Here is a 25,012-nt window from a genome sequence, read left to right as displayed (position 1 = left end):
TATTAGAGATGTAGATGTCTCTGCATGTATATCATACGTGAACATGTAAATATTTTGCATTCCTTGCATTATTTAATCGGATGTTATATCACTTTTTTATCATACCTACACTTTCTACAACATCATCTTATTCGAATACTATTTTAACGTCAAAGACCGCATTTTAAACCCGGAAGACAATTTAATAACTTCATGAACTTGTCATACAGTGTATACATTATTCAACTAGGGGACATTATTTAAGTTACATGCACATGTATATAGTGATTAAGCATTTTGTATGGTAAAGTAGATATCTTATAACTTAATCCTTGTAACTCTTAATTTCTTAAACAGACTTGCCATTACCATAATTAAATGTTGAATTCTGCTTAAACCGGTGCTAGGGGGCGTGCACTGTAACTTGCACTTTCCATTACCGTCCATCAAAAGGCTCATTCAAACCGAGCCTGCAACATTTTCAATTTTGCCGTTTTGCGCGTTCTTTAGCGATTCTTTATTTATTTTTTACTATTTGCCCATCTATCATCCGCGTAATTTTTAGGGAAATATGACCGCAAATGTGCGGACCATGATTAGTCCGCACTTGTCGAATGGATAGAAACAGAAGCTGTTAAGGGCCCAGTTACACAGACGGTCGGTCCCCAATCGGTCATTTAATTTTAAATTTACTCGCTGTTATGATCGGTTGTCATGCGTGATTTTATTTCTGGTTTTCTGTGTTATACGGCCATCGGTGACAGATAGCAAACTCAAACGGGAATGGGTATATGATTAAATGCTGAAATACTTTTGGTTTTTATCGTTTGTAAATCGGAGCTAAATCGGGCGTAACGCTGATTAATCGGTGTTTGATAGCTAGTCATCGGTGGTTAAACACTTTCCGTCAGATATGGCCGGTGATTCATATTTGGCTATCTATGTCCGATCGGCGATATCGGTGATTAAGAGCTTGCATATCTCGTGATATAGGTTGCCGTCGGTTATTTTTAAAATATTTTCACCGATCGAGAATTTTAAACGTGTTTAAAAATCCCAATCGGTAATTTTTCACCGATGAAACTTATCTTTCCCCAATAGCAGTTGATAGGTGGAAAACAGGTGACCAATAGGTGATATCGGTGTTAGATACGTTGTCATCGGTTCACTCCATAATTTGGTTAAAAAAACTACCGATCAATCACCGATGGCTCTGTGTAACTGGGGTGTTACCGCCAGCTGAGAAAAAGCCATGGATAAGGATTATGGATAATTTGAGAGGTGCTCCGAATTGGCGTGCAGTTTAATATGTTTACGGTTTTATCTTATTTCATATGTATTATACTATTATAGCCTTAGATGTACATGTATTCCGAATATTTACTTCCTCGATACTTTTGCCTAACAATGCCTTTTCAAAGTAGTACAGCTTTAGGTAAACTATATGTATTGTTGTTCTCTTTTAAAAGTAGGAAGTTGAACATTATATCTTCCTGTACGACTATAGTTTTGGTATGTGTATTAAATATATTCTATTTTATCTGTAATTTAAAATACATCATTGGGTAAGATATGGTATGTCCATTGCCAAAATTCCCTTTAATGAAAGTATCTTGTATTTCAGAGGTTTAACGTTCAATAGAAAAAAAAAACATAAATAATTATATTGTGTTCTATCCAAAGAAATGTAACACTGACTGTCCAACCCGGCTGTTCCTAAACTTCAGGGTCAGCTGAATTGCCACCAAAATAATTTCATGCAGCGCGTGAATTTTTAAAGGTTAGGTTGCCCTCGGACCCGTAATTTATTAAGGGTTTAATAAGTTACCGGATAAATGGGCATTAATGAAAATATTACATGTGCTATATGCCCGTTGTTCCAGCTTATAATTGTCAATGATATAAATACATTTTTAAATGGTTATCACAACGGATGAAAATTTTATTTCAACATTTTTTATTTCTTGACTTTATTTATCACTTGCTTGGTACTTTGGCCTCTTTTTTCACGAGCTCTAAACATTTAAACTTAGCAAGAATCATCTCTTTTAAACGATTAACGCGATTTAATGGAGTTTGAATCTAAACCTACATGCATCTCTTGCCTTTCAAACAAGTGTTGAAACGCTCCTGTTAGAGTTACAATTGAGTATTCGTTAATACTTCCCTGTAAAAAGTACGGGCTCAGATGATAAATCAAATTCACGTGTGCGTACAGTTTCAGTAAGCTGTTCCGATCTAGTCTGCATATCAGAAGTATAAGAATATCCAAAATGTCGTCTGCACACATTTCACTGCCCTGTCCGTTCTTATGACATAGTTCTGAAAATGTCCCTTGTGCTGACTGGACTGCTCTGGTAAGATTACGTAACTTACTAAAAATAGAAACAGCTTCGTCTTCTTCTTTCAATTTTGCATAAAAGTCTTCAAAAGTTGACTTCAAACGTTTGCTTAGTTCAACTGACGTAGATTCGGGAATAGGATCGCTGCAGGCACCTCTTTCTCGGCGAAAGCTGGTGTTCAAATGACGGCCGATAGTTGCTGAAAATTTCATTGGCGTGCGAACAAGAGATTCCATGAAACTTGCGGAGCGTTTTACATTTTGTCTTTTCACTTCAACTTGATTTCCATTTCTCTCCCGATTTGCATTGACCGGAAACAGACTTTTCAAAGTGGCATTTATAGAGTCTAGCTCTAAATCAGAATATTTGTCAATCCACGCAGATAGCTTCTCACACTGTGCCGTGTAACTTTGTTCTAACAATTTGCATATAACTGGCATTAGATCCTCTGATACTAGTTCCTCGTAACAAATGTAAATTTTGGAATGAAATGTATTCAAAATATCAGAATTTCCTTGAATTTCAAGAGCTATCTGGTCAGACATCGTGAGAATATGATTGGAGATCTGTTGACAAAGATTTTGACAGTCTTTCTCGGTAACACTCCCGAAAAGCCATCTAGTAGAAAAACGCATCTGTTCCTTCTGGTCTGAGAATCTGTTTCCAAGCTGAAGCGTTTGTCTTCCCGGCTCGAGAGTCCCAAAATTAACAAAGAAATCACGTTTTGCCTTTTCTTGCAGAGCTTTACAATTTTCTTTAAACCTAGTACAAAATTCCAAGTGCTTTGTTTTCAGATTTGATTGGTCTGTATTCAAATATGCCTTAACATGTTCGTTCAACGTCATCCAATCTTCCGGCTTCTTTGTCGCGTCAAATAAATCAGACTCGACTTCCAAAGATCCTTTCTTCCTATTATACCCGTACGATGACTTGTCACTGTGAATCTCCGTCAATGTTAAACTTGTCGCGTTGCGAACACTTGATAGTCTTATCTTTATATTTATATGCTGCTTGACTTCCAAGCTTAAATCTTCAATCTCTACCGATTCTCTTTTGTATTCTTCAAACATTTCACTAAAACATTCGTGTTTTACTGGCTTTGATCGTTTCCCCTTGTCGCTTTTCTCATGTAAACGTCTTGGATTATACTTAAGAGCATTGATAATCTCTTCCCTTGCCCTTAATATTCTTTCCTTCGTCGTGTTCACATTATCTCTCTCTGAACGTTTGTCTGCAAGTAACTGTTTACTCGTTTCGTCTGTTGCGTTTCTTAAAGGCGTTATTTGATCGGCCATCATTGACAGGGTGTTCTCTAGTTGTCGTATATCTTTCTCCCAGTGTTTCAGCAGAAGGTGTACTATTTCATTATCCTTTAACTTACTGTTCGGCGTATTCCAAAAACCATCATCTTTCAATAAACTATGTCTTTTTCTCTTCAGCGATTCTTCGCTGTTTTTCTTCAACTGTACTTTCATTTTGATAAGCATTTCGATATTCTCGTACTCCTTTTCGATAGTTTTTAAAGCGTCATGCACGTGTATTTCATGTTTCTGTTGAAGCTTAATGTTTGGTAAGATATAAACGTGAACAATTTTCAGTAGACCTTTGTAAGTTGGTACATTACCATCTCTGTCAAATACCTCAGGGCTCAGACTGTTGTATACATCTTCGGCTGTTTCAAACATTTCAACCTGAGAAGGGTCTAGCTCGGCACATATCTTCTCGTTAAACATTTGCTCTGAAATATCAAACATTGACAGATTTATTAAATTATAATGTATTATGTATAATAACATTATATATGGTATTGGTACAAATTATAAATAACGACACTTCAGTTTTTGGTTTTGTTGTTGTTTATGTTATTCCGTTTGTTTGTTGTTGGGTTATTTTTTGTTGATTTGTTTTTTGTTTTTTGTTGTTTTTTTTGTTTTTTTTTCATTGTCAACATTTCCATATTTTTTTTTATTTTCGTCATGGGGATCATTTCTTTTATTGCTTTATAACAATATTTCAATGATCTGTTATACATTTACATACTTGGGTCTTTCTTTTACAACCGATTTTAGGTATGAATTGCATGAAAATAATTTATATCACTATATACGTACCAGCGTATTTTATAAGTAAAATATGTATGAACATGTACATATCAAATATCTATTACACAGCCTTGTACGTTTGCATTTCTGTCAATCAATTAACTACCATACTGTACCTCAAAAGTAAACCAAATATTTGTATACCGCTCTTAAAGGTTATATTACCAAATATGAACATAAATTTAGCTGATTGAGTAATTTAACACTTCAGATTACGATCAAATTAATCATAACTGTTTTTGCGTGTGTATATCGTTTCACTATTAATTATATAACATAAGATAAATAATTATAAAGGGAATTTTGTTCCTTAGTCACACCGCGTATTTGTTTGTATTTGGTAAACAAATGTTATATCGGTGAAATGTTTAATCTTTAGTGATAGGTTTTTGAAAGCTTCTATAATCTTTTAAAAAAAACTTGTACCTTTGGTTTTGAAAAATGCCCTGACTTTCTCAGTATATATTGTTTCGTCTGCTGTCATAACGCCTCCACTGACGTCACACGGCTCCAAACTCCAGTAAACCGTTTTGTGGTCACAATCGAAGAGGATCGAATCCATAACGAGAGCTTTGTACCACAGTGGGGGATCTACTGTGCTTTCTGTGTATGTTCCGACACACGGCACGCATTTCTCTAAATCCAGAAAAACTCGTGCCGTCTTTTTACAAATTCCGTCTAACACTAAATATACATACATTCTTCCCTTTAAATTAATTATTACACACTCACTATATAGCTCTGTAATATCCGTGTGCACACTAGGATGTAAAGTGTCTCCTCGGCAAATGTATGCATACTTTAAAAACTAATACTTACATATAACATACTTCAAGTCTTAATGTCTTGACATGTGACTTACGGTATAGTAACTAACAACGCATATTATGTTGTCATACTAAATTTCATATATCAATATCCTTGTTCATGTTTAGAATATAATAAGCTTAAAGTAGTATTCCATTCGATGAAATAGAAATTTGTAGGTTCTATATTTGTCATGTAATGTTGTTTTTTTTTTACCATCTAGTTAATAAATAAATATTTTCTGAAATGAAAAGTAAGGTCCAAAGTGCAGTGTTTCATACATAATCGATATGACATGGTATTCGTGACAGATTTTGTCGATCATTTGTACATCTAATGTAAATATAAATATTTTATAAATCATGTAGGTTAAATAAATTATGAGCTATGAATTTAATCTATAAACTGTTAAAGTGACATGTCGAACAACAATTTTATAATTCTTTCTGTATTCTTCATCGCTGCATCTTTATAACGTTTACTGGACTCGTGTCTTTAAAAGAAAAGTTTGTACTTCATTCCAAAGGTTTATTGAATGTAGAGGAAAAGGAAATACTTATACAGTTAAACATATAAGCCGCGTCATGACAAAACCAACATAATGGGTTTGCGACCAGCATGGATCCAGACCAGCCTGCGCATCCGCGCAGTCTGATCAGAATCCATCAGTTTCTCTACTTGATATAGGGTTTGTAAGCGAACAGCATGGATCCTGATCAGACTGCGCGGATGCACAGCCTGGTCTGGATCCATGCTGGTCGCAAACCCACTATGTTAGTTTTGTCGTGACACGGCTCGATCACCTCTGAATAAAGATAACCCTTCAATTTTAAAGGCCACGTTTTGATAACCCTTCATTGATAAATGGAATAAAGCTACCTCCAGATAAAGACCATTTGTCTATTAAGACCAGTATTTGTTTCTCCCTTGTTCACAGGTTTCACTGTATTTGATTTTGTTTTTATATTTGGTCCACACTTCAATTTTAATGGACTATGATCGAATGTAATCAAACGCTCTCGACCTTATCCACCTATTTTCTGTTCCAGACATCAATATCAATGAACTTTGGTCGAATTTATTAAACGCCCGACCTTATCCACTTATTTACTTTGACGAAAACTGGTTTGTTGCAGCCTATTTGAATGTGACACACCGATATTACCATATTGTCTGATTTCATTACAGACGACCGGATGCACGTGCACATTATTAGTGACAGGTCCTTAATCCACATACGTGCAATTACTACAGACAGGAATGAACAAGGCGGCGGTCATTTCACGTGGATCAAAGCCCTGAAAATGGGACTGGATTTAAGGACAACAGACATGATGGCAAAATAAAAAATATACATGTACATAAACACAGTATCCAGATAAATAACGTTAGACAAAATTTTACTCCAAGCTGTAACTTTATGAGTGCAATAGACAGCAAATACTAATCTTCTGGTACAAACTTTTACCGTTATAACTTAACAGTGCACTACCCGTCACAGTAGATAAGTCAACCTTTTGTACCTACTGTACGGATTAGCTGGGAAAAAAACAATTCTTCTTAATTCCAGAGTTAATCTATTCGTCTTTGTCACTTATGTGACCTCAAAGCCAAAAATAGAATATACTGCAGGTCATCCTTTTGTCATATTATGATTCACAGATCGGCATGTACATGCATGGTCTTCCATATTCTGTATTAACGGTCACGTACGCGGGAGATGTCACGTCCTGTCACGTCTGTATTAGCGATCACATCCGCGTTAGATGTCACGTCCTTAACAGCTGTCACGTCACCGAAATGTATAATATAGTCATCATCTGGCATGTATTTAAACTAAACAAACTTATACATGTATATAACATATATATACTCGAAATAAACAAGAACAATAAAATTGGTCTTTCTCTTATTTATTTTTTTCTTCTCTATTTTCTTTTGTATACATATCTTTTTGCTCAAAAAACAATTGCATAAAATAAAAATCTAATATGTATAGAATTTAACTAAAAAAATCACAACATTAAAAAACATCACAGTTGAATAAATTAAAGATAAAATTTGATGTTAAAGTAAATGCTAAAGGGCCACAACACATGCAATATATCATATATCATGTATTATATCATATATCATGCATATCATGTACAACAACAAAAAATCCTCAAAGCTAAAGTTACTCATTTTACTTGATTTTATGAAGAATTTTATGAACCTGATTTATATATTGTATGTTGCCTGATCATTCCTAAGCAAGTCGGTTATTATATTTTTTCCCTATTTGATAAGAATAACAGTGACTTTTAGCAAAATATTTAAAACATTCTTGAAAGTCTTACGTTGGTTTAACCTCAATACCAAATAAGGAAGTGAATTTTTCTTAAAGGACTTGTTTTTCTTTCCACTACATCAATTTTACTTTAGTAAATCGGGGCATTCCGAAAAAAGCTTCTATTTATAGTAATAAGTGTATGTATTAAAGTCTAGGAAAAACACACACTTGATTAAACACTTAATGAAACCAGGAAAAGGATAAACACTCTAGAATGCACTTATTTAAACTGATTCATAAATGTAACTGGCTATAAATATACTTCTCATAAAACTCATTTTTCTTCAAAATCACATGTATAAATTAGAGGAAAACTTTTGTGGCCATTTAATATGCGATTTTTAACCTTCTATTTCCTTAAAGTACCTGAATATAATCCCATCACATCAAGATATTAAAGTGGGTCATAATAGAAGGAAGTGGGGAAAATCCTGATAAATATAATGTTCAATAGTTAGTGTTATAGTAAAATTATCTCCCTTTAATATACTTTTTATTCAATGTCATTGAAAGACACTGATATGTGATAAACGTTTCACAAGATTTGAAAGCTTTTCTTTACAAGTCAAATGGTCCTGAAAGTATGTCAGATGTTATGTGTCTGCCCACCCTCCCCCTCCCCCACCCTTGAATAAGCAATGCCACCCCATTGCATAAGAAATATCTTAAAATGTCATTTTTCTGTATAGAAGTTAAGTTATATATAATTATTTAACAGTACTGAATGCATGCAAAAAAATGTTTAACAAATCATTCAGTTCTTATGGAACAGAAAATTTGTTTAGCAGAAAATCTAAAAATGAAGGTAACAAAATAACTTAATTTATTTTTAGCATGAATATCATTTTAAATTTGTATGATCGTTTTCAAAATATTCACAAATTGGTACAAGTAATGTTTAAAAGTTTCAAAAATCAATAAAAAAGTAACCAATACTATTCCAATAACTTTTACTTTTAAAAATACAATGTATCAACTTTTGACAATAAAGTTTGTAATTTATTCAACAAAATTGTTGCAAAACAATCAATTTCAACCAATGATCATTCTTATACATTCTAATAATTTTTATCGCAAATATACTTTTTTATTTTTCATTAAAATTTCTACAGATTTTAAAGTTATTTACAAACAATAATAACTCTAAATGTACCAATGGCATTAACACAGGTTCATATTAATTTCTTTAAATATCAGCTTTTTGATTAAGAAATTAATTATTGTATAATAATATCCAAACAGGAAAAATTTATTGTGATAATTTAGATATACATTTTACATGGTAAAGTCAGAACTGAAAACAAATGTATATGGAGCTCAAAAAATTGATATTTTGCTAATTTAAAGACATAGTACATTCATACTAGTATATATTATAATGTTTAGTGCTTTGCTAATAAGCTTTAGTGAATGGGGTGTCATAAATATAGCTTGAATAATGACGTTTAACTCCGAAATCAATTTACAAGTCCGGGGAGAAAAAATGACTGCAGCTTTTTTTTATAGAATTCCCTACGTCTTTGTTGAAAGATATGTTCATATATTTATCTTTGGTGCTGATTCTGTTTCATATATTTATATAGTCACCACACATTTGTTTAATAACTGTCTTTGCAGAGTTTATATTAACAGCAGTTTGAAATGGACATCACAATGTTTAACTGCGATCGAGTCATTTATTTGGTCTTCTTCTTTTTCTTGGTGGTTCGCCGTTTAGTTTTGGCGTCAACAAGAAGTTGTGATTGTTTCTTAATCTTGTCTCTGTCGGGCCATTCTGTATCGTTGCCATGGTCACTATCTGAATCTTCTGTAAACATAAACAACAAGATGGTTATTATTCATATATACATGTACAACAAAATTGAAAAAGAGCAAAGTTCACAAGTGTGTCACTGCATGCAATTACATTACTAATAACTTTTTTTATAATGAGTTGTTTTAACCTGAAATACTGCCCCATTTCAGCAGAATGGTTCTAGAAAAAGTCTCTTGAAAAAGACAGATCCTTTCCATAGACTTGTGTAATAGCAAACATTTTTGCCAATGTAACACCACAATGGTTAGGGAGAAAGGATTACAAAATTTGTGTCAATGACTACATATTTTTGCCAAAGTAATACCACATTGGTAAGAGAGAAAGAATTTCAAAATGTGTGTCCTTGACCAATCAGCCAAGTAGCGACACCAAGTCTTTTAACTTACCTGCATAAACAAGATCTCTTTGTGTTTGTGGAAGTTTAACTCTGGTATTATATTGTGGTAATTTACCCTCGCCTCCTGCATTGAACTGAAACACAGTAAACAATATAATTTAACATTTCACTCCCATTTCCTGATTGCTCATAATAATGATGAAAATATAGAAAACATAATATAAGTATCAAAAACAAACTTTAGCTGTATATTAATTTGTTAATTGTGTCCACATGTTCTGTTCTGGCAAAAAAAAAAACTGCTTTTTTTCATTAATACATCCCTATTTCAATCATACTTGTGTTAGATAGTTCTGAAACAAGTCATTTTAAACAAGTCATTTTAATAAACACGTCATTTGTAGGCCTATTTCATTAAAACCAGTAACCCTTGATTTAGTGGTAACACTTAAAAATCTGTAACTACTCAGTCATAGAGGCAATATTTTGTTATAGTAAAGTTATACATAGTTATCTCCCTTACCTCCTCTTCCTCCATTTGTTTTACAACAGCATTTATGTCCTCTCCGTCCAATTCCTCTAATAATTTCAGCAGTTTTTCCTCACATGTTGACAACTGGTCTAGTACATATTCATCTGATGATGGCGCTATCTGAGCCTGAGGCACATGACCTTTGCTCTAAAAATAGAAAATCCAACATGATGTAACTATGACAGTTCAAGGACAAATTTACTACATCATTGTAAAAGCCAGATGGCTTATCAAAACAGAATACAATTACACCAAGTATGCCAAGTTTAGAATATTTTGTATTTTGTTCTCCCTAAAAAATAAAATTTTCTAGCTAAATCTACGTGTATTAAAAATCCACACACAAAACTGATGCTAATGTAAACGTGGCAGGGAAAAAAAATGCAAGAAATCGAAGAAACTGTTCACTGAGTGCATTTATACTCAATCTGAATAATTACATTATAATTCAACTATCAATTTGTCATGAATCTAAGTAACTCCTCTCAACTTGACATCATACTAATATGAATGTTCTATAGGCAATTCAAAGACGAGAAAATCAGAAATAACAAACAAAATTCTCAATATATTGTAAAACAAAATAAAAGAAAATAACTATAACAGGTAAACCACTGAACCTGCTGTATTTTCTAAAATGAACTTGCCCAGTTTTCACTTCTGGAACTGCCATTTATCATTTTCGGGGATATCAAGATGAATATTAAAGTGACATTATGCCCATAAAAGGCCCATTATGCCCTGCTCATTCAGTCAGTGAACAGGTAATAGTCAAAATAAGTTTACGTTTTGCCATAATTCCTTTCAGTTTTATATTTTACTTTGCATAAATGGTAAATAACTCTTCAGTGACCCATGAAAATTTCTGTAATTATTCATCGGAATTTACCTGTAACGTTGAGTTTATAAAAACAGTGGAGCAGTATTTTTAGATTTTAGGCAGATTTATATTTTATCCTAAACATTTTCCAATATCAACTGTTGGTCAATCAATTTTATAACAATCAATATTTTGAAAAGTATACAAGTCAATTCAGCTCAACTTTACAATGAAACAATAAGCACAATGTCACTTTAAAGTTAGCCAGCCAACAGTATAGAGCCTGTGGTCTGAGACAGTAATGATTGGCTGGGCTGACTCTATACTGGTGGCAAACAGGCTAATCATATATTAGGATACAGCAGATTAAGGGTTTACTTGTCAACTATTTCTATAATTCATAAATCTATGTGAACAGATTTCCTTACAGTTCCTTTTTTCTGTCAAACAAATGGTAAGTTAATGTATATACAAAGTTACAAAGCAATATCAGAATCTTAACTTTCAATATATACAAATGTTTGTCGATCTTATAATAAGTCATGTTGATCTACCCAAAAAGATGTTAACTTGAACCAAAATGTTCATTTACATGTGCTACTTGCTTTGCGGTTAAACGGCCAAGTTTACCACTAATATAAATTTGAAATTATTTCGTTAACTACAATATTTGAATCAGTTACAACACATTCTAGTTTTATCACATGCCCTATACCAGAATCTTTCACTTTTTGCCTTACAGATAAACATGTTGTTATTTTCATCAACGACCTTACTAATCTAGTAATATTAGTACATTTTCAATCATCAGATAAAATACCTCTACAAAATACTAAAATTCATCTTATTCATTATCATAGCAACAATACTCCACAAAAACAAATCACAGTTTTTATGCCTCATATGTAATGAAATGTTTGATTGTGTTGAAATTAAAACATAAAACATTCATTGTTCAATGTTCGATACAACTAAATAAATTCAATATTTGTTCTTACTGAAAAAAAAAGAGAGAAAACACTTACAGCTTTAAGGTGATAAAGTTTATCAGCTAAATGCTCTACACCTGCTTTAACATACACCAAATTCTTGCTAGCTTTGTGTAACTGTTCTTCAGCAGTGTCACGCCTCTCCTCCTCCTTGTCCAGATGATTCTGGAATTCTTCCAACATACGTTCTCCTCTAAAAAATATAAATGAGAGATGTGAATAAATGAAACGAGAAAAAACGAGAAAAAAACAACAAAAAACAATTAAGTGGACAACAATACTTAAAGTCATCTTATTTATTAATGTTTTAAAACATTGTTTAATTCAGGATAACATTCAAATAAAACAAATCACAGGTACATGCTGCTTCGTTTATTGTTTGTTTGTTTCATTTTACGCCTTTTCCCAACAGTATTTCAGTCATATAGGCGGGTAGTTTCCTAACCATCGTTCCTGGAGAGTTACACCAGTACTAGACTACCTTCCTCCGTGCTAAACTACCAAAGCATCTCCCGGGGATCGAACCCATGCCAGAGAGGTAACTGGATTAGAAGTCATCGACTCTAACCCCTCGACCAAGGAGGCGGTACATGCTGCTTTGTAGGGAATTAAATGTTATAAATGTTCAGGTGAAAAATTTGGAACATTACAAAATTGAATTTTTGACATTTATATTAATGCAATCCTTTGTTTTCAATTATTAAACAAAGGTTGCAGTGTATCATTTTCAATTGTAAAAATGAAACATTTCTTTATTTATATGTGGCAAAACAAAGTATGTAAAGATAAGATGCCAATTAACAAATCATTTTACAATGCTAATGTTCAAACTGAAAAATTGAAACAGTGTCATATTAAATGACTTCAAATTTAAAAATTTAAAACATATAATGATATAAAATATGAAACTGTACTCAACTTCAATCTCATAACTTAAAATAAGAATTTCAAATATATACATTAAATCACATGAGGCTTACATTCTATCAATAATTCAAAAATATACGCAAATAATTAAGAAAGAATTTAACCCTTAAATTATTACACTAAATAGCTTAAATACACTTGTCACTCTTTCATAGGAAATTTTTCAAAATATTTACTGACTAAAATATTGAACTGTGCGGACCTTGATTGTAAAGTAAACAGTGCAGACCATGACCAGAATGCACTGATGTGGCTGCTGATCTTGGTCTGCATAGATTGACAGTCGCTATTCCATCATTAATCATTAAATAACTAAATGAAAAACAAGAACAGAAAACAACTCGAAGTGGGCTAATTTCAAAATTATGGTTAGAAAAGTTGAAAAAATGTTAGAATTGAAAACTTCATGAAGTACAAAAATGTTTGTTTTCTTTCCAAGACCAACCATTACAGTGTACAAATTCAACTAGGTGTAAAGCTAAAAATGAATATTAAAATTCTTATCAAGATTTTATTAAGCTGTATGGGCAAAAAAGAACAACAATACATGATCTTTTTCAAAGTCTATTATTTTGCAAAAAAAAAATTAAGCATAGCTTCAAAGCCTATTTTTCATAGCTGTAATGTTGTCATACTAAAAAAAAAGTATTAAAGAGCTCGATAAATATAAAATATTTTTCAAATTGGATTTTCTTTGCATTTTCCCCCATTGAAATTCAAATTTACAAAATGAAAGTTTTATTTGCTGATAAAATGGTGCATCATTATTATGAACATAGATCTATTCTTGGACTTTGGACAGTAACAAGCAACACAGTAAAATAAATGATGGCAGAAATAATGATTTTATTTCACAGGATCAGCATGAAAACATGAGCATTTTTGTAACAAATTGTTACACTCCTGACATGTATAGCTGCTTATCATTAACAAGATTCTGAAAACAAATGAACAATATCAATTAACTAAACTGTTTAAATATTGTAACTAATGGACATTTAAACATTCCTGAACAAATTTGAAAAAGATGTCTCCAATTTTAGACATACTTTTAATAAAGTCACCCAAATCCGTACCATCACAAATGATTATGTATACTAGTGGCTCACAACATGAAGAAAAAATTAGTGTCTGTCATAATAAACAATAGAACACTGAAACAGTTCAAATATGATCTCCTGAAATTGGTCTTATGACTAGATTGTATAATAAAATGTGTTACAAATATGTTCCATATACTGTTACACTCCTGACAAAAAGTGCATCTCAAGCTGTTAGCTGTTTTTCCGACAATTCAAGTTCTGTAATATCAAACATGATTTTTAACCAATAATGTAGGATGTGATAATTTTCGTAATATGTCATCTGGAGACTGCCATGATATGTCGTCTGCCTTGGGCCATGTGTTGATCCCCCGAGAATCTCTAAGAATCTAAGCTGAACATCCCCATCTACCTGCAAAACCTGTCAAAAAGAAGATCTTATAAAGATATGTTTTAAGATAGTTTATTCTATTTTTTTTTAATAAATCCAAACATTTATGAGAAAACTGTATTTTAGTTGAACCAAATGTTAAATAAAAGATTTACCTTGGCTACATAAAGAAACTTTTTCTTTCTGCGTGAGGTCAGACCAACAGCTACATAATCATCTGGTACATATCTGAAGATAGCAAGTATGCTTTTTAATTAGAAGTTACTTTACCAATATAGTATTGTTAATTTGATTTGAAAACTGTCATTTACAAATTGGATATTCGAAGATCACTTGAATTTGTTTATATCTTAACAAGAATTTGTAACAGAGTAACCAACGTCCCCCGCCTCGGGAAGTTTTATATGAGGATAAAATTGTGCTATTTCAAAAGATTGTGGTATGGATCTCAGGACATTCAGTCCAAAATTATGATCAATACTAGATCTGCAAATGTAATAATAAATTTGTTAAAAAATATAAAATGAAACACGGAATTTAAAAATCTATCATGTTAAGCTTTGACCTCTAAGTGTGACCTTGACCTTGGAGGTAGGGGAGCAGGTGTTGTGCATGACATAACGTCTTATTATTGAGACTATTTGTGCCAAGTATTTTCAAAATCCCTTGAACTATGAAGAAGTTATAGATTGGACACAAAATATACCCTATAAAAGACTATGTAAATCTTTGACCTCTAAGTGTGACCTTGACCTTGGAGGTAGGGACACAGATGTTACACATGACATATCATCTAATCATTGTGACTATTTGAGCCAAGTATTTTCAAAATCCCTTTATCTATGAAGAAGTAATGGACGGGACACAAAATATACCAAATAACAGACTCTGTTAACCTTTGACCTGTAAGTGTGACCTTGACCTTGGAGGTAGGGGTGCAGGTGTTGTACTTGACATATTGTCTTATTATTGTGACTATTTGTGCCAAGTTATTTCAAAATCCCTTGAACTATGAAGAAGTTCTAGATCCGACACAAAATATACCCTATAACAGACTATGTTAATTTTTGACATCTAAGTGTGACCTTGACTTTACTTGCAACACTGATACACAGATGGTCAGCATATGTACCATTCATACTTTCTTACTCTTTCTTTTGATGAAGATGCCTTATTCTGCTCTGTATTTGATCTTTTTTATTGACCTTCTTACAGCTGGAAGACTGACTATTAATTTGTCCATGCTTATTTTACTATTTGTTCTGTAGAAAAGGAATAATACCATTTTTGGTCAGGAGTGTAACAAATACACATACATGTTAATAAGTTATGATAGCAACACAACCTGCCCTATTCTATATTTATTTTTACATATAAATGGTTATTGCTAACTTTATTTAAGCATAAATGTAAAAAAAAAATCTTGGTTACTTGAAATAAAAAAAAAGCATTTATCTTGATTTAAATGTTAAAATTCGATCTTTCTAGACAAAAGTTAGAAGTTTAAATAATTCTTTACTTACCTTATATGCACCAGATAGAATATTTATTCCCAGAACTGCACTATAAGTCAAAAACTCTGCACAGCAAAACAATAATGCATTCGAAAAAAGGGATAAAAGAATACGCGGAAATTTCACCAAAATATGTTACACTCCTGACAATTGCATGTCATCTATGCACGCAATATATAACCATGATCTTCATTCATGATTGTCACTTATGATCACTCCCAGTCTCAGACTTTCAGGAAAAATACATTATATGTATATGTGTCAACTTATGACATCACTGTTACTATTTATATACCAAATGTTACACTCCTGACAAAATTAAGCCAGTTTATTTAGATGAGGAAAAACTATAGAAATAGTAGTAATTTATCAAAAGTATTTTACCTATCTGTTGTTATGAGATATATATCATAATTTTGAATATCAAAAACTGAAAATTTTATAAGCGCTATTAAAAGTGTACACCAAAACAGATTTTTTTTTAAAAAAATAAGTGAAAAATATTTTAGCCCCTTATTTATAAAAAAACTTATTTTTTATGTTCTGATAAGTAATTCATTATAAAGTTATATACTTACTTGAAGGACATATATTTTACTTTATCTTAAAAACAGTTATAATTATCAGCATTGTCAATGTTTTTCTTAGAAGTGTTTTGAAAATGGCAAATTTTGCAAAGTGTCACGCTATTTTGTTACACTCCTGACATTTTTGGCCTGTTTTTTTCAGCATAACTTTTTTATATCTGAAGCAAAGTCCACAAAACTTCACACACTTCTTAATAACATAGCTTTACATGTTTGGAGAAAAAAACAGTTATAAATCACTGTTGAATACTTCTTTTATTTAAAGAAAACCTCTACTAGCCATTATTTTGAAAATAGCCCAAGTGTATAATACCAATCTAATAGTAACACAAACTATTCCTTTAACATATTCATACCTACTACCATTCATATAATATCTGGGTACTTTAATATTTAAATTTCTGAAATTTTTTTAAAAATGTTACGTCAATAATTCAAGCGGTATCTTAACTCTGTATATAATGGTGCTTAAGTGTAAGTCAATATTTAACATTAACACTGCTGAATGTGTGTCAATGGATTTAAAATCAAAGAATTTAGAATTTAAGCCAATTTTTATCACTGCTGGAATTAGGAAAAAAGAAGTAATCTAAAAAGTAAAAATTATGTTAATCTGTGATCATAAAATGATTTTTCGTTCTGAATAAATACACTTTGCTGCCTCAGGTAACCTTAATCTAAGGGTTGCGTTGTCTTTGAAATTTTGTTCTTGTCATTTCTGCTTCCCCAAAAAAATGTTTTTACGTTTCATCTATTATTTTTTTACCAATTTATCAGATGAATCAATCTCCAAACCCTAATTATAAAAGCTAAAATCCTTTCCCTAACAAATGAAAATAACCAATTCCCATTTGGTTTAAACTAATACTGACCTTTTCAAAATTTATCCTCAAATACAGGGTATGGAGCATTTTGTACTCCATTCTTCTTCTAGAAAGACTATGCACAGTAAAGCTAAGATGAAATTTGCGGAAGCAGCCTTTCCTCTCATTTTTGGACAAAATAATATGGTAATTTTGTAAAAGGGGAAGAAAAAACTTAATGACAATTCACTTTTTGGGGAAAACTGCATGATGTTAAAGAATTTATTTTTCTTAAGAGAAGCCACTCTCAAATGGCCCCTGCTATAGAAAGGATAAAAGCCCAGTAATTGATTAAACTATACAAGATACATTTTTGAGATATCAGTTAATTGATAGTATCGTTCATAAATTATTCATACCCTGAAAGTTTTGCATCCCCAGAGTATTTCATCTCCTCAAATTCGTTCCTCAATTTCACTTTCTCCTCGGTCAATCGTGTGATCTGTTTTTCATTGTCTTTCTTCAATTCTTCAAGGTGGATCTTTGTCTCTTTCTGATTCTCAAATCTGTGAACAACTTCCTGTAAGACAAATATCATCAATAACAATTTGAGAATAAGTCTGCCGGCCATCCACTCAGTCTGTAGTGCAGCTGAAAAGGCAGCTTGATGGTTACGTGGCTCAGAAGAGATGAAAAGAGCTGGTGCTGTCAACACACAGTGGTTTGATTCCAACTGTGGCCCCACCATATTAGAATGTCCTAGGTATAACGGGTCAAAACACTCGATGATGTATGGCACCGTAACACTGACAATGTTGACAGTTCATTTTGCAGTACCATACTGTATGCAAAACACTTATATTTTCCTTTGGCTATTTTTGTTTTGTTTCCGTCTCCTTCTAGCTTGTACTGCCATTATCAACAAAAATTTTTGAGACTTTCTATATATGATGTTAATATGAATTTCTATATATTTTTTTATTTAACCAGAATTATCTTAATTACAAAATAACATATATCGATCAGGGTTGTGATTAAGGGGTGGCAGGAGGCCAAAATGACTGTCTCAAATGCATTCTGAGACGCGTCAAAGTGAAGTTATATATGATGAAAAAAAAAAACTGCCTCAAATTCAAAACAAACCTTCTGCAAAAAGGTTAATGATAACCCGATCAACTGCTTATTTTACTGCTATTTATTTCATTCATAAGTCTCATAATTATATAAATCATGATCATTCACTATCAATTTAAAAAAAAACTACACCATAACCCAAATAAAAAGGGAAGACAAAAAATTACAATTAGAAACCATTCCCTTTACAATATATTTAGAATGCATAATATGATTCTAAGTTAGATGTTTTTATGCCAATTTCAACGCATTTTTGGTCTTATCTTGGCGGTTGGTCTGCCTAAACTACTTTCCTGCAAATCTAACTAATATTTACCATTTTTTCAACAAGTGACCAACAGTCATCAAATTAAGCACTGGCCAGGTGGCCAATGGCCGGTGAAAATTAGTTCCGGTCATTGTAAATTTTAAGAAAATTAAGTTAAACATATTGTATAGTAGAATAAATTCAAAACTGGAATTCGGGCCAGTAAATTAAAAATCTTTTAATTCAATGACTGGACCAACTGTTTATACCACATGATTTCAGAATCAGCAGTGAAAAACAAATATTCTTAGAGTCAATGTACATGATCAAATTTTACAGAGAAATTTTGTCTAGCTGGAAGTTTAAATAAGCGATGAGGGCAGTTGTGCTACTAGTAAGTAATGACAAAACATTTCTTGATTATTTAATATAAAACTAACCCAGTATCCAAAGTTTATACTAAGCTATCTTAGTAACCATTATAGTATTAAAATGACCAATTTAAGCCAAGTAAAAAAATCTAACCATAAAATTATATTTCTAATAATAAATTGATCACTGCTCCTATTGTTCTTTAAAACAACCTTAAAATTTCTAAAAAATTAAAAATAAAAGGATTAGGAAAATGTCTTACAATACAGCTGAACTGAAAATTTCAAAGTGGCAATTACTACAAAATTTTGGAACATGATGAGTACTTCTAATTGATTCAGAAATCATCATCCTTTTCCAGCTCTTGATTGATTTTTTAACAGATACAGATTACTTTAAGAGTTCTCATTAAAAGATCTTTGAGAACAGCTTCAAAATAAAGCTTTGCTGTAAAAACAACGACAAAAACAACAGGGGTGAACACAGACTAAAACGTTTTGTACGCAGGTTGGGTATAGGATATTGAATAGACTTTGCAATCCTTATTCTTGACTGGGAGTTCTGGGAAGTAATGGATTTCCCAGTGTGTATCACTTTAAGTTTCTAACAACATTAGTAAATTTAAGAGACGATGGTACTCTAAATGCTGGCAAGTCAACTGCCAAACAAGAAATAAATCAATGTCACTTAAAGAATTTCAAATCTAGAACTGCAAGAGGCAAGATGAATTAAGTAAGTTTTACATCAAACTTAAGGAAAGGTCCCTTATTTTTCACACACAAAAAAAATCAGAAATTCCTACCATAGTTTCAGAGACACCTGTAGCTTCTTTGATCTCTTTAAAGGCCTCTTCATAGGTTGTAATCTTCTGTTGTTGCTCTTCACCTTGTATAGCTTGTTTCTCCTGGCCAGCAATGTCATCTTGTTGAATTGAACTTCTCTGTGCCTACAGTGATAATAACTTACAGTAAACAGGGTGACCTTTAAAACGGAAAAAAAATATTAGGATGTGGTGCGACATTTATGAAATTAAAATAAATGGATAACTGGATATGTTACACCTGATTTTATTTACAAGAGGTTATGATATATAAAAAGTTTAACATTGTAAATAAGTTTCATATAATGTATATTATTCTTATCATTCGTAACAATACTTTTTTTTCTTTTATTTACCTTTGCATTAATGGACTAATGATATCCTATTTATTGGATTTTTTTCTAATTATTTTAAATGACTGACTTTATTAACAAGACATTATTTGGCAGCACTGGCATATATTTGCAACATCTTAATGCTAATCTCTTGACTTTAAAGGCACATAATGCCTCTGAAATTATTTAATTTTTCCTTCTTTTTAAATAGCAAACATGAATTTGATAACATTAGAATAATTGTTTTAGACATGTTAGATGCTTATTACCTGAAGAAAATTGTTCTGAATGTGAAATCATTTGTCATAAAAGTAACAAAATGTCATCAAAGTAGTATTTCAATTCCATACAAAATACTTAACAACTGTAACTGATTTATTGCCAAAAAGCAATAGAAGCAAAATATAGCTCTGAAAGTTAGGCAATGAGTATTTTTTGACAACTTAGACTGCTATTACAGGGCACCCAAAATAAAAAGCTTTTGAGAAATAAAAATAAAAGCATATCTGGGACATAATGGGCCTTTAAAGTTTTAAAAAAATGAATGAAACCACTCACAATTCTTCTTTCAATTCTCTCATGCTGAATCTTTTTCTCTTCTGCCTCTTTCTTCATCTTGGCGAGCTCTATCTCACGCTGCTTTCTCTCGGCATAAACAACTTTCTCATGTTTCGACAGTTCGGACTGGGCCGCTTCTTTGGAGATCTGGGCATCATCGTGCATGGCTTTGAGTTCCTTTAGTTCAGTACGAGTAGACTGAATCTCAGCCTCCATAGCATCCAGTATACATGGGAACTTTTCAGCTTCCTAAAAAATAAAAAGTTATGATGAATAAGAAACAAAATGTTCCATTTTCTAAGAATTACACAACAGTATACATATTAAAAATTGAAAAATCAGTAATGGTCACTACTGCTTCGAAAAAAATATTTTCTTGGCTCACAAAGGAAAAGGAGAGGAATATTTGAAATACAAAAATATCATACACCTTAATATTACTTCTCATTTCTTCAAGAATTATTGCTACCAACTGAACACAATTTAAAGTAAGCTATTCTGTTGGTTTAATACACATATGTTTCAGCTCCATCACAAACTTCCTAAATACAAATAGGTGATTACTTGTCATCATTTATTTCTACAAAGATCTTTCACAGAATATAGGATTTTAAAATGATGATTAAAACAAGAAGGTATTGTTATAACTGATGTTAATTTTTTTCTCACCACTTCTAGTTTCTTCTTGATATCTTCATAGATTCTTCTCAAGTGAGTAGCTTCATCAATTTTTAGCTTGGTTTTGTCATAACTGTTCTCAAGGTATCTCATTTGCTAAATTTTCAAAACAAAACATAAATATAAACATGTATATAAAAAGGCTTTTTCATTAAACACAATAAACTCAATGAATAATACAACATTGAATTTTGAAATAGATCATCAAAACGACATAGTTACATTTAAGTAGTAATATAACAGTTAACTATTTCAGTTTTAATTAATTAATTTGATTAATCCTTACCAAGCAAAACATCTTCAATGGACTTGTCCATCTTTCAATCTGGGCAAAACCCATTTTTAGTGATAAATTTCAAAAGACTGAATAACAAAAATTGCAAACAATGATCAGATAGCAAAGACTCCCTGGCTAATTTTAGTCTGTGCACTGGACGCATGGGTACAATCTGTTGCAGGAAGCTAGTAGACTAAAAGTTAACTAAAAAAGAATTATTGTCACATAATGTATCATTACCTGTGCATCTGCTGATTGACCTTTGTCTGTGTTAACAGCTTCACTAGCATCTTTCTGCATCTGACCATACTGTGTCTGTAAGTCTTCCAGTCGTTTCTGTTTTGTTGCAGTCTGGTGACGAAGAGCGTTCAATCTTTTCACAGTATCACAAACTTTATGATCCATTACAGTGATAGCTTGCTGAAAGATTTATTAATAGTTGTAGAGTTTAATTCTTAAATTATCTAGATCTGTTTTTTTTAATTTCCTCCCTTCTCTGTTCTTGAAGTAATGGAGGATCTAAAGAGGATCAAAATACTTGAGATAGTAACTTTTACAAGTTTTTAGGAAATGCAACAAAATACCATTATAAATAAGTATACTCTGACAATAACAATTTAGCAAATTTATAAGCGGTTATGACTTTCTATGAAAAAAAACAACAACAAACTGATAAAACTTTACCCTCCCAGTTTTATTCTTCATGGCGGCTCTTTCAACTGGATGATCCTGAAAAGCTTTGTTGATAACATGTTCATCTTGCTGAAAAAATATGAGATATTCTGCTTTTTTAAACATTTTGCACTTAAAGTCAAATAGCCTTAACGAAGATGTTTCTTTACATAATTCTGACAAAATACAAGATACTTTCACATGAATATGCCTTATCATCTTTTAGATACACATAGATGTCAACTATCTCTTAAATATTCATCAGTATTTAATAAAGGCTCCCACGTTCATAAAGGCTCCCACGTTCATAATTTTTTGTAAATGTTTACACAATTGCTAAAAACCGAAACCATACGATTGAAATGGTAGTACTTCTATGTACTATACTCTATTTTTAATACAGGTACAAATAAGGGGGCATTGTGAACAGCCTGTTACTTACAGAGAGTGAGTCACTAAGCTTTTTCCTTAGTTCTTTGTTTTCTTTCCTCAGTTTAAGAATACCCTCTCTGTTCTTTTTCATAGCAAACTGGGAGGTTTCGAAGTAGGCCTTCCTGTCGCCATCTAAAAATTAAACATCATGGTCAGAAAATATGACATTAAAGGCAACTTCAAAATGATCATTAAATATAAAATGCGATAACAGTCTGCGATAAACTTTTTTAGATCATGTGCCTTCTGAACCCAGGCAGAAGTATAGGCCCAGACAGAATATCACAGGCCCAAAACATTTATTATGCAAAAAAAAAAGAAGAAACAACAGTTTATTTTATGTTTTATTCACATCATTAAGGTTCAATCTATTCTTGGAAAATCAGTCAGTCACCTTTCAATAAAATTTTCATTTTCTTTTCTTATATATACTCAACATTACTCGTCAATCTACTGCTTTCCACTTTATTAGTTTAAGATATGAAAACAAATATCAACAAAGGAAGCATTTGACTCAATGAACATATTCATTAACTAAACACAACCAATCACATATTTCACTTCAGATTTAAATTAGCCGATCCATGTCTAAATGGATTAATCTAAAAATAAATTTATTCTTCAACAGAAAATTCTTTAACCCACGGACACTTCTGATTATACTCGAGCATTGTCCATATAATAATTTACACTAACCAATAGCTGTAGATGATAATATAGATTATGCATCAATGATTGACATACATGCATTATGAAAATTTTATTGGAAGTACATATACTGATGAAGTACTACACAATTATTTCAGACTGCGATAATACAGATTCCACTCATCAATAAATGCTTAGTCTGAAGGAGCATTTACTTCCATTCACTTGTTTCATGCCTGACAAAAAAAACAATAAGAAATGTTTTGCCTGAGAATGAGTAGTCCAATATATTAGACGTTACAGGCTTGTTAAAGTTTATGTCGGTCAAGCCTGACGTCTAATAGTTAATAAGTTATTGCTCAAAAACGCATAGCATCATAAAAAATTCAAAAAATGTCTATTGTCTTGCCTTTCAAGCTTTATTCAAAAGCTTATCTTCTTTTCTTTCAATTTCATGCTCAATCATACACAAAAACTCTCAAACAATGTACTTATCAATTTAAAATAAAATATAAACATCAATCTATTTTTGTCTATCAGCCATACTGCATCAGGTTAAGCAAGGTGCTTTACAGATTGATTCCAAATTTTTGAACGGAAAAATATATTCGAACACTGACGGTGCATGGGCAATTATTTCGTTAAAAAAATATTCCATTAGATTGTTCTGACTCAGTTAAACACTTGCATTTGAATTAGCCAATCAGATTTCGCGCACTTTATGGCCACCACTTGTTTATCGGCTGTAAAAAGAATTGAAATACATGAGAGGATTTAATCATGATTTTTTGGATGTGACAGTTTAATTATTTTGACAAAAGGTATTTATTTTTTAGTTTTGTTCATAAATAGGTCAAAACTTATGTAAATACACGCTGTCTTCATTGTTTTTTGTTCCGCCTGATTTTCTGGCGGAACATGCTATGGGTTTTTGAGCAATTTCGATATGACGTTGCTTTGCCCATAAGAAAAAATATCTCAAAGCGACGTCATATTTATAGGACTAGAGAATGAGATGCCTGAAATTTGGAATTTTGCAACAGTCTGAACAGACTTAATTTTTTTAATAAGCAACAGACTTTTTTAAACTGCAATTATAGTTGACTTCACACTAAAAGTTACATAAAGTGTGTATGTGACAGTCAATAATAAGCAAACATGCCTATCTCTGTATGTAGTTTATCTTCCTGCATCTACTAAAATAGATCATTAGATGTGATCACTCTTTATTTTTTCAAAAAATTTTAACAAAAATGTTAGATCTATAATTTTTACCATAGAATTCTACTCACCTAAGAGGGCGATCTTTGCCTTGAGCTCATCAATATGTTCCTGAATCGGTCGATTCATAACTGTGCCACCTGCAGGCATCTTGACTTTCCTAAATTACAAAAACTCCACACAAAATACTGTTGCTTATGGCTCCAAATCCTGTGCTAGTTGTTTGTTCGTTTCCAAGGTGCGTGGCAGCTGCGCATGCGTTATTCAAATTTTCTATCAAGGGACGTAACTCGTGCA

General features: G+C 32.0%; 2 protein-coding genes across 3 annotated transcripts; both read right to left on the bottom strand.

The window, feature by feature from the left end:
• Nucleotides 1-1,345: 1,345 nt before the first annotated feature.
• LOC132755671 (uncharacterized) lies at nt 1,346-5,441 on the bottom strand. Its single transcript, XM_060746567.1, has 2 exons — nt 4,850-5,441; nt 1,346-4,059 (listed from the first exon to the last, which is right to left on the bottom strand). The coding sequence occupies exons 1-2, from the start codon at nt 5,121-5,123 to the stop codon at nt 2,036-2,038; spliced, it is 2,298 nt and encodes a 765-aa protein (XP_060602550.1). The 5' UTR covers nt 5,124-5,441; the 3' UTR covers nt 1,346-2,035.
• Nucleotides 5,442-7,127: 1,686 nt separating this feature from the next.
• Nucleotides 7,128-24,982, bottom strand: LOC132755656 (outer dynein arm-docking complex subunit 3-like). Of its 2 annotated transcripts, XM_060746553.1 has the most exons (13): nt 24,787-24,982; nt 22,857-22,978; nt 22,427-22,504; nt 21,983-22,162; nt 21,457-21,561; nt 20,788-21,036; nt 19,877-20,020; nt 17,741-17,901; nt 16,875-16,919; nt 12,093-12,249; nt 10,239-10,394; nt 9,765-9,849; nt 7,128-9,369 (listed from the first exon to the last, which is right to left on the bottom strand). In XM_060746553.1, exons 1-13 carry the CDS (start codon nt 24,863-24,865, stop codon nt 9,239-9,241), a joined length of 1,692 nt encoding a protein of 563 aa, XP_060602536.1. In that variant the 5' UTR covers nt 24,866-24,982; the 3' UTR covers nt 7,128-9,238. The 2 variants fall into 2 exon arrangements, with proteins under 2 accessions (XP_060602536.1, XP_060602544.1); XM_060746561.1 differs by lacking the exon at nt 16,875-16,919 and having other exon boundaries at nt 24,787-24,981.
• Between the last annotated feature and the right edge of the window lie 30 nt (nt 24,983-25,012).

The sequence above is a fragment of the Ruditapes philippinarum genome, unplaced genomic scaffold (assembly GCF_026571515.1).
Source record: "Ruditapes philippinarum isolate M1 unplaced genomic scaffold, ASM2657151v2 ctg546_1_1_1_1, whole genome shotgun sequence".
Taxonomy (NCBI): Eukaryota; Metazoa; Mollusca; class Bivalvia; order Venerida; family Veneridae; genus Ruditapes; species Ruditapes philippinarum.
This window is presented reverse-complemented; position numbering and strand designations above follow the sequence as displayed.

What these genes read in the sequence shown, in the direction of transcription:
- LOC132755671 (XM_060746567.1), bottom strand. Translation starts at nt 5,123, where the DNA reads ATGTATGTATATTTAGTGTTAGACGGAATTTGTAAAAAGACGGCACGA. An exon ending in GGCATTTTTCAAAACCAAAG is followed by an intron (nt 4,060 to 4,849) that starts GTACAAGTTTTT and finishes TTGATATTTCAG; the next exon opens with AGCAAATGTTTAACGAGAAG.
- LOC132755656 (XM_060746553.1), bottom strand. Translation starts at nt 24,865, where the DNA reads ATGCCTGCAGGTGGCACAGTTATGAATCGACCGATTCAGGAACATATT. An exon ending in GGCAAAGATCGCCCTCTTAG is followed by an intron (nt 22,979 to 24,786) that starts GTGAGTAGAATT and finishes TTTAATTTTTAG; the next exon opens with ATGGCGACAGGAAGGCCTAC. An exon ending in AGCTTAGTGACTCACTCTCT is followed by an intron (nt 22,505 to 22,856) that starts GTAAGTAACAGG and finishes ATATTTTTTCAG; the next exon opens with CAAGATGAACATGTTATCAA.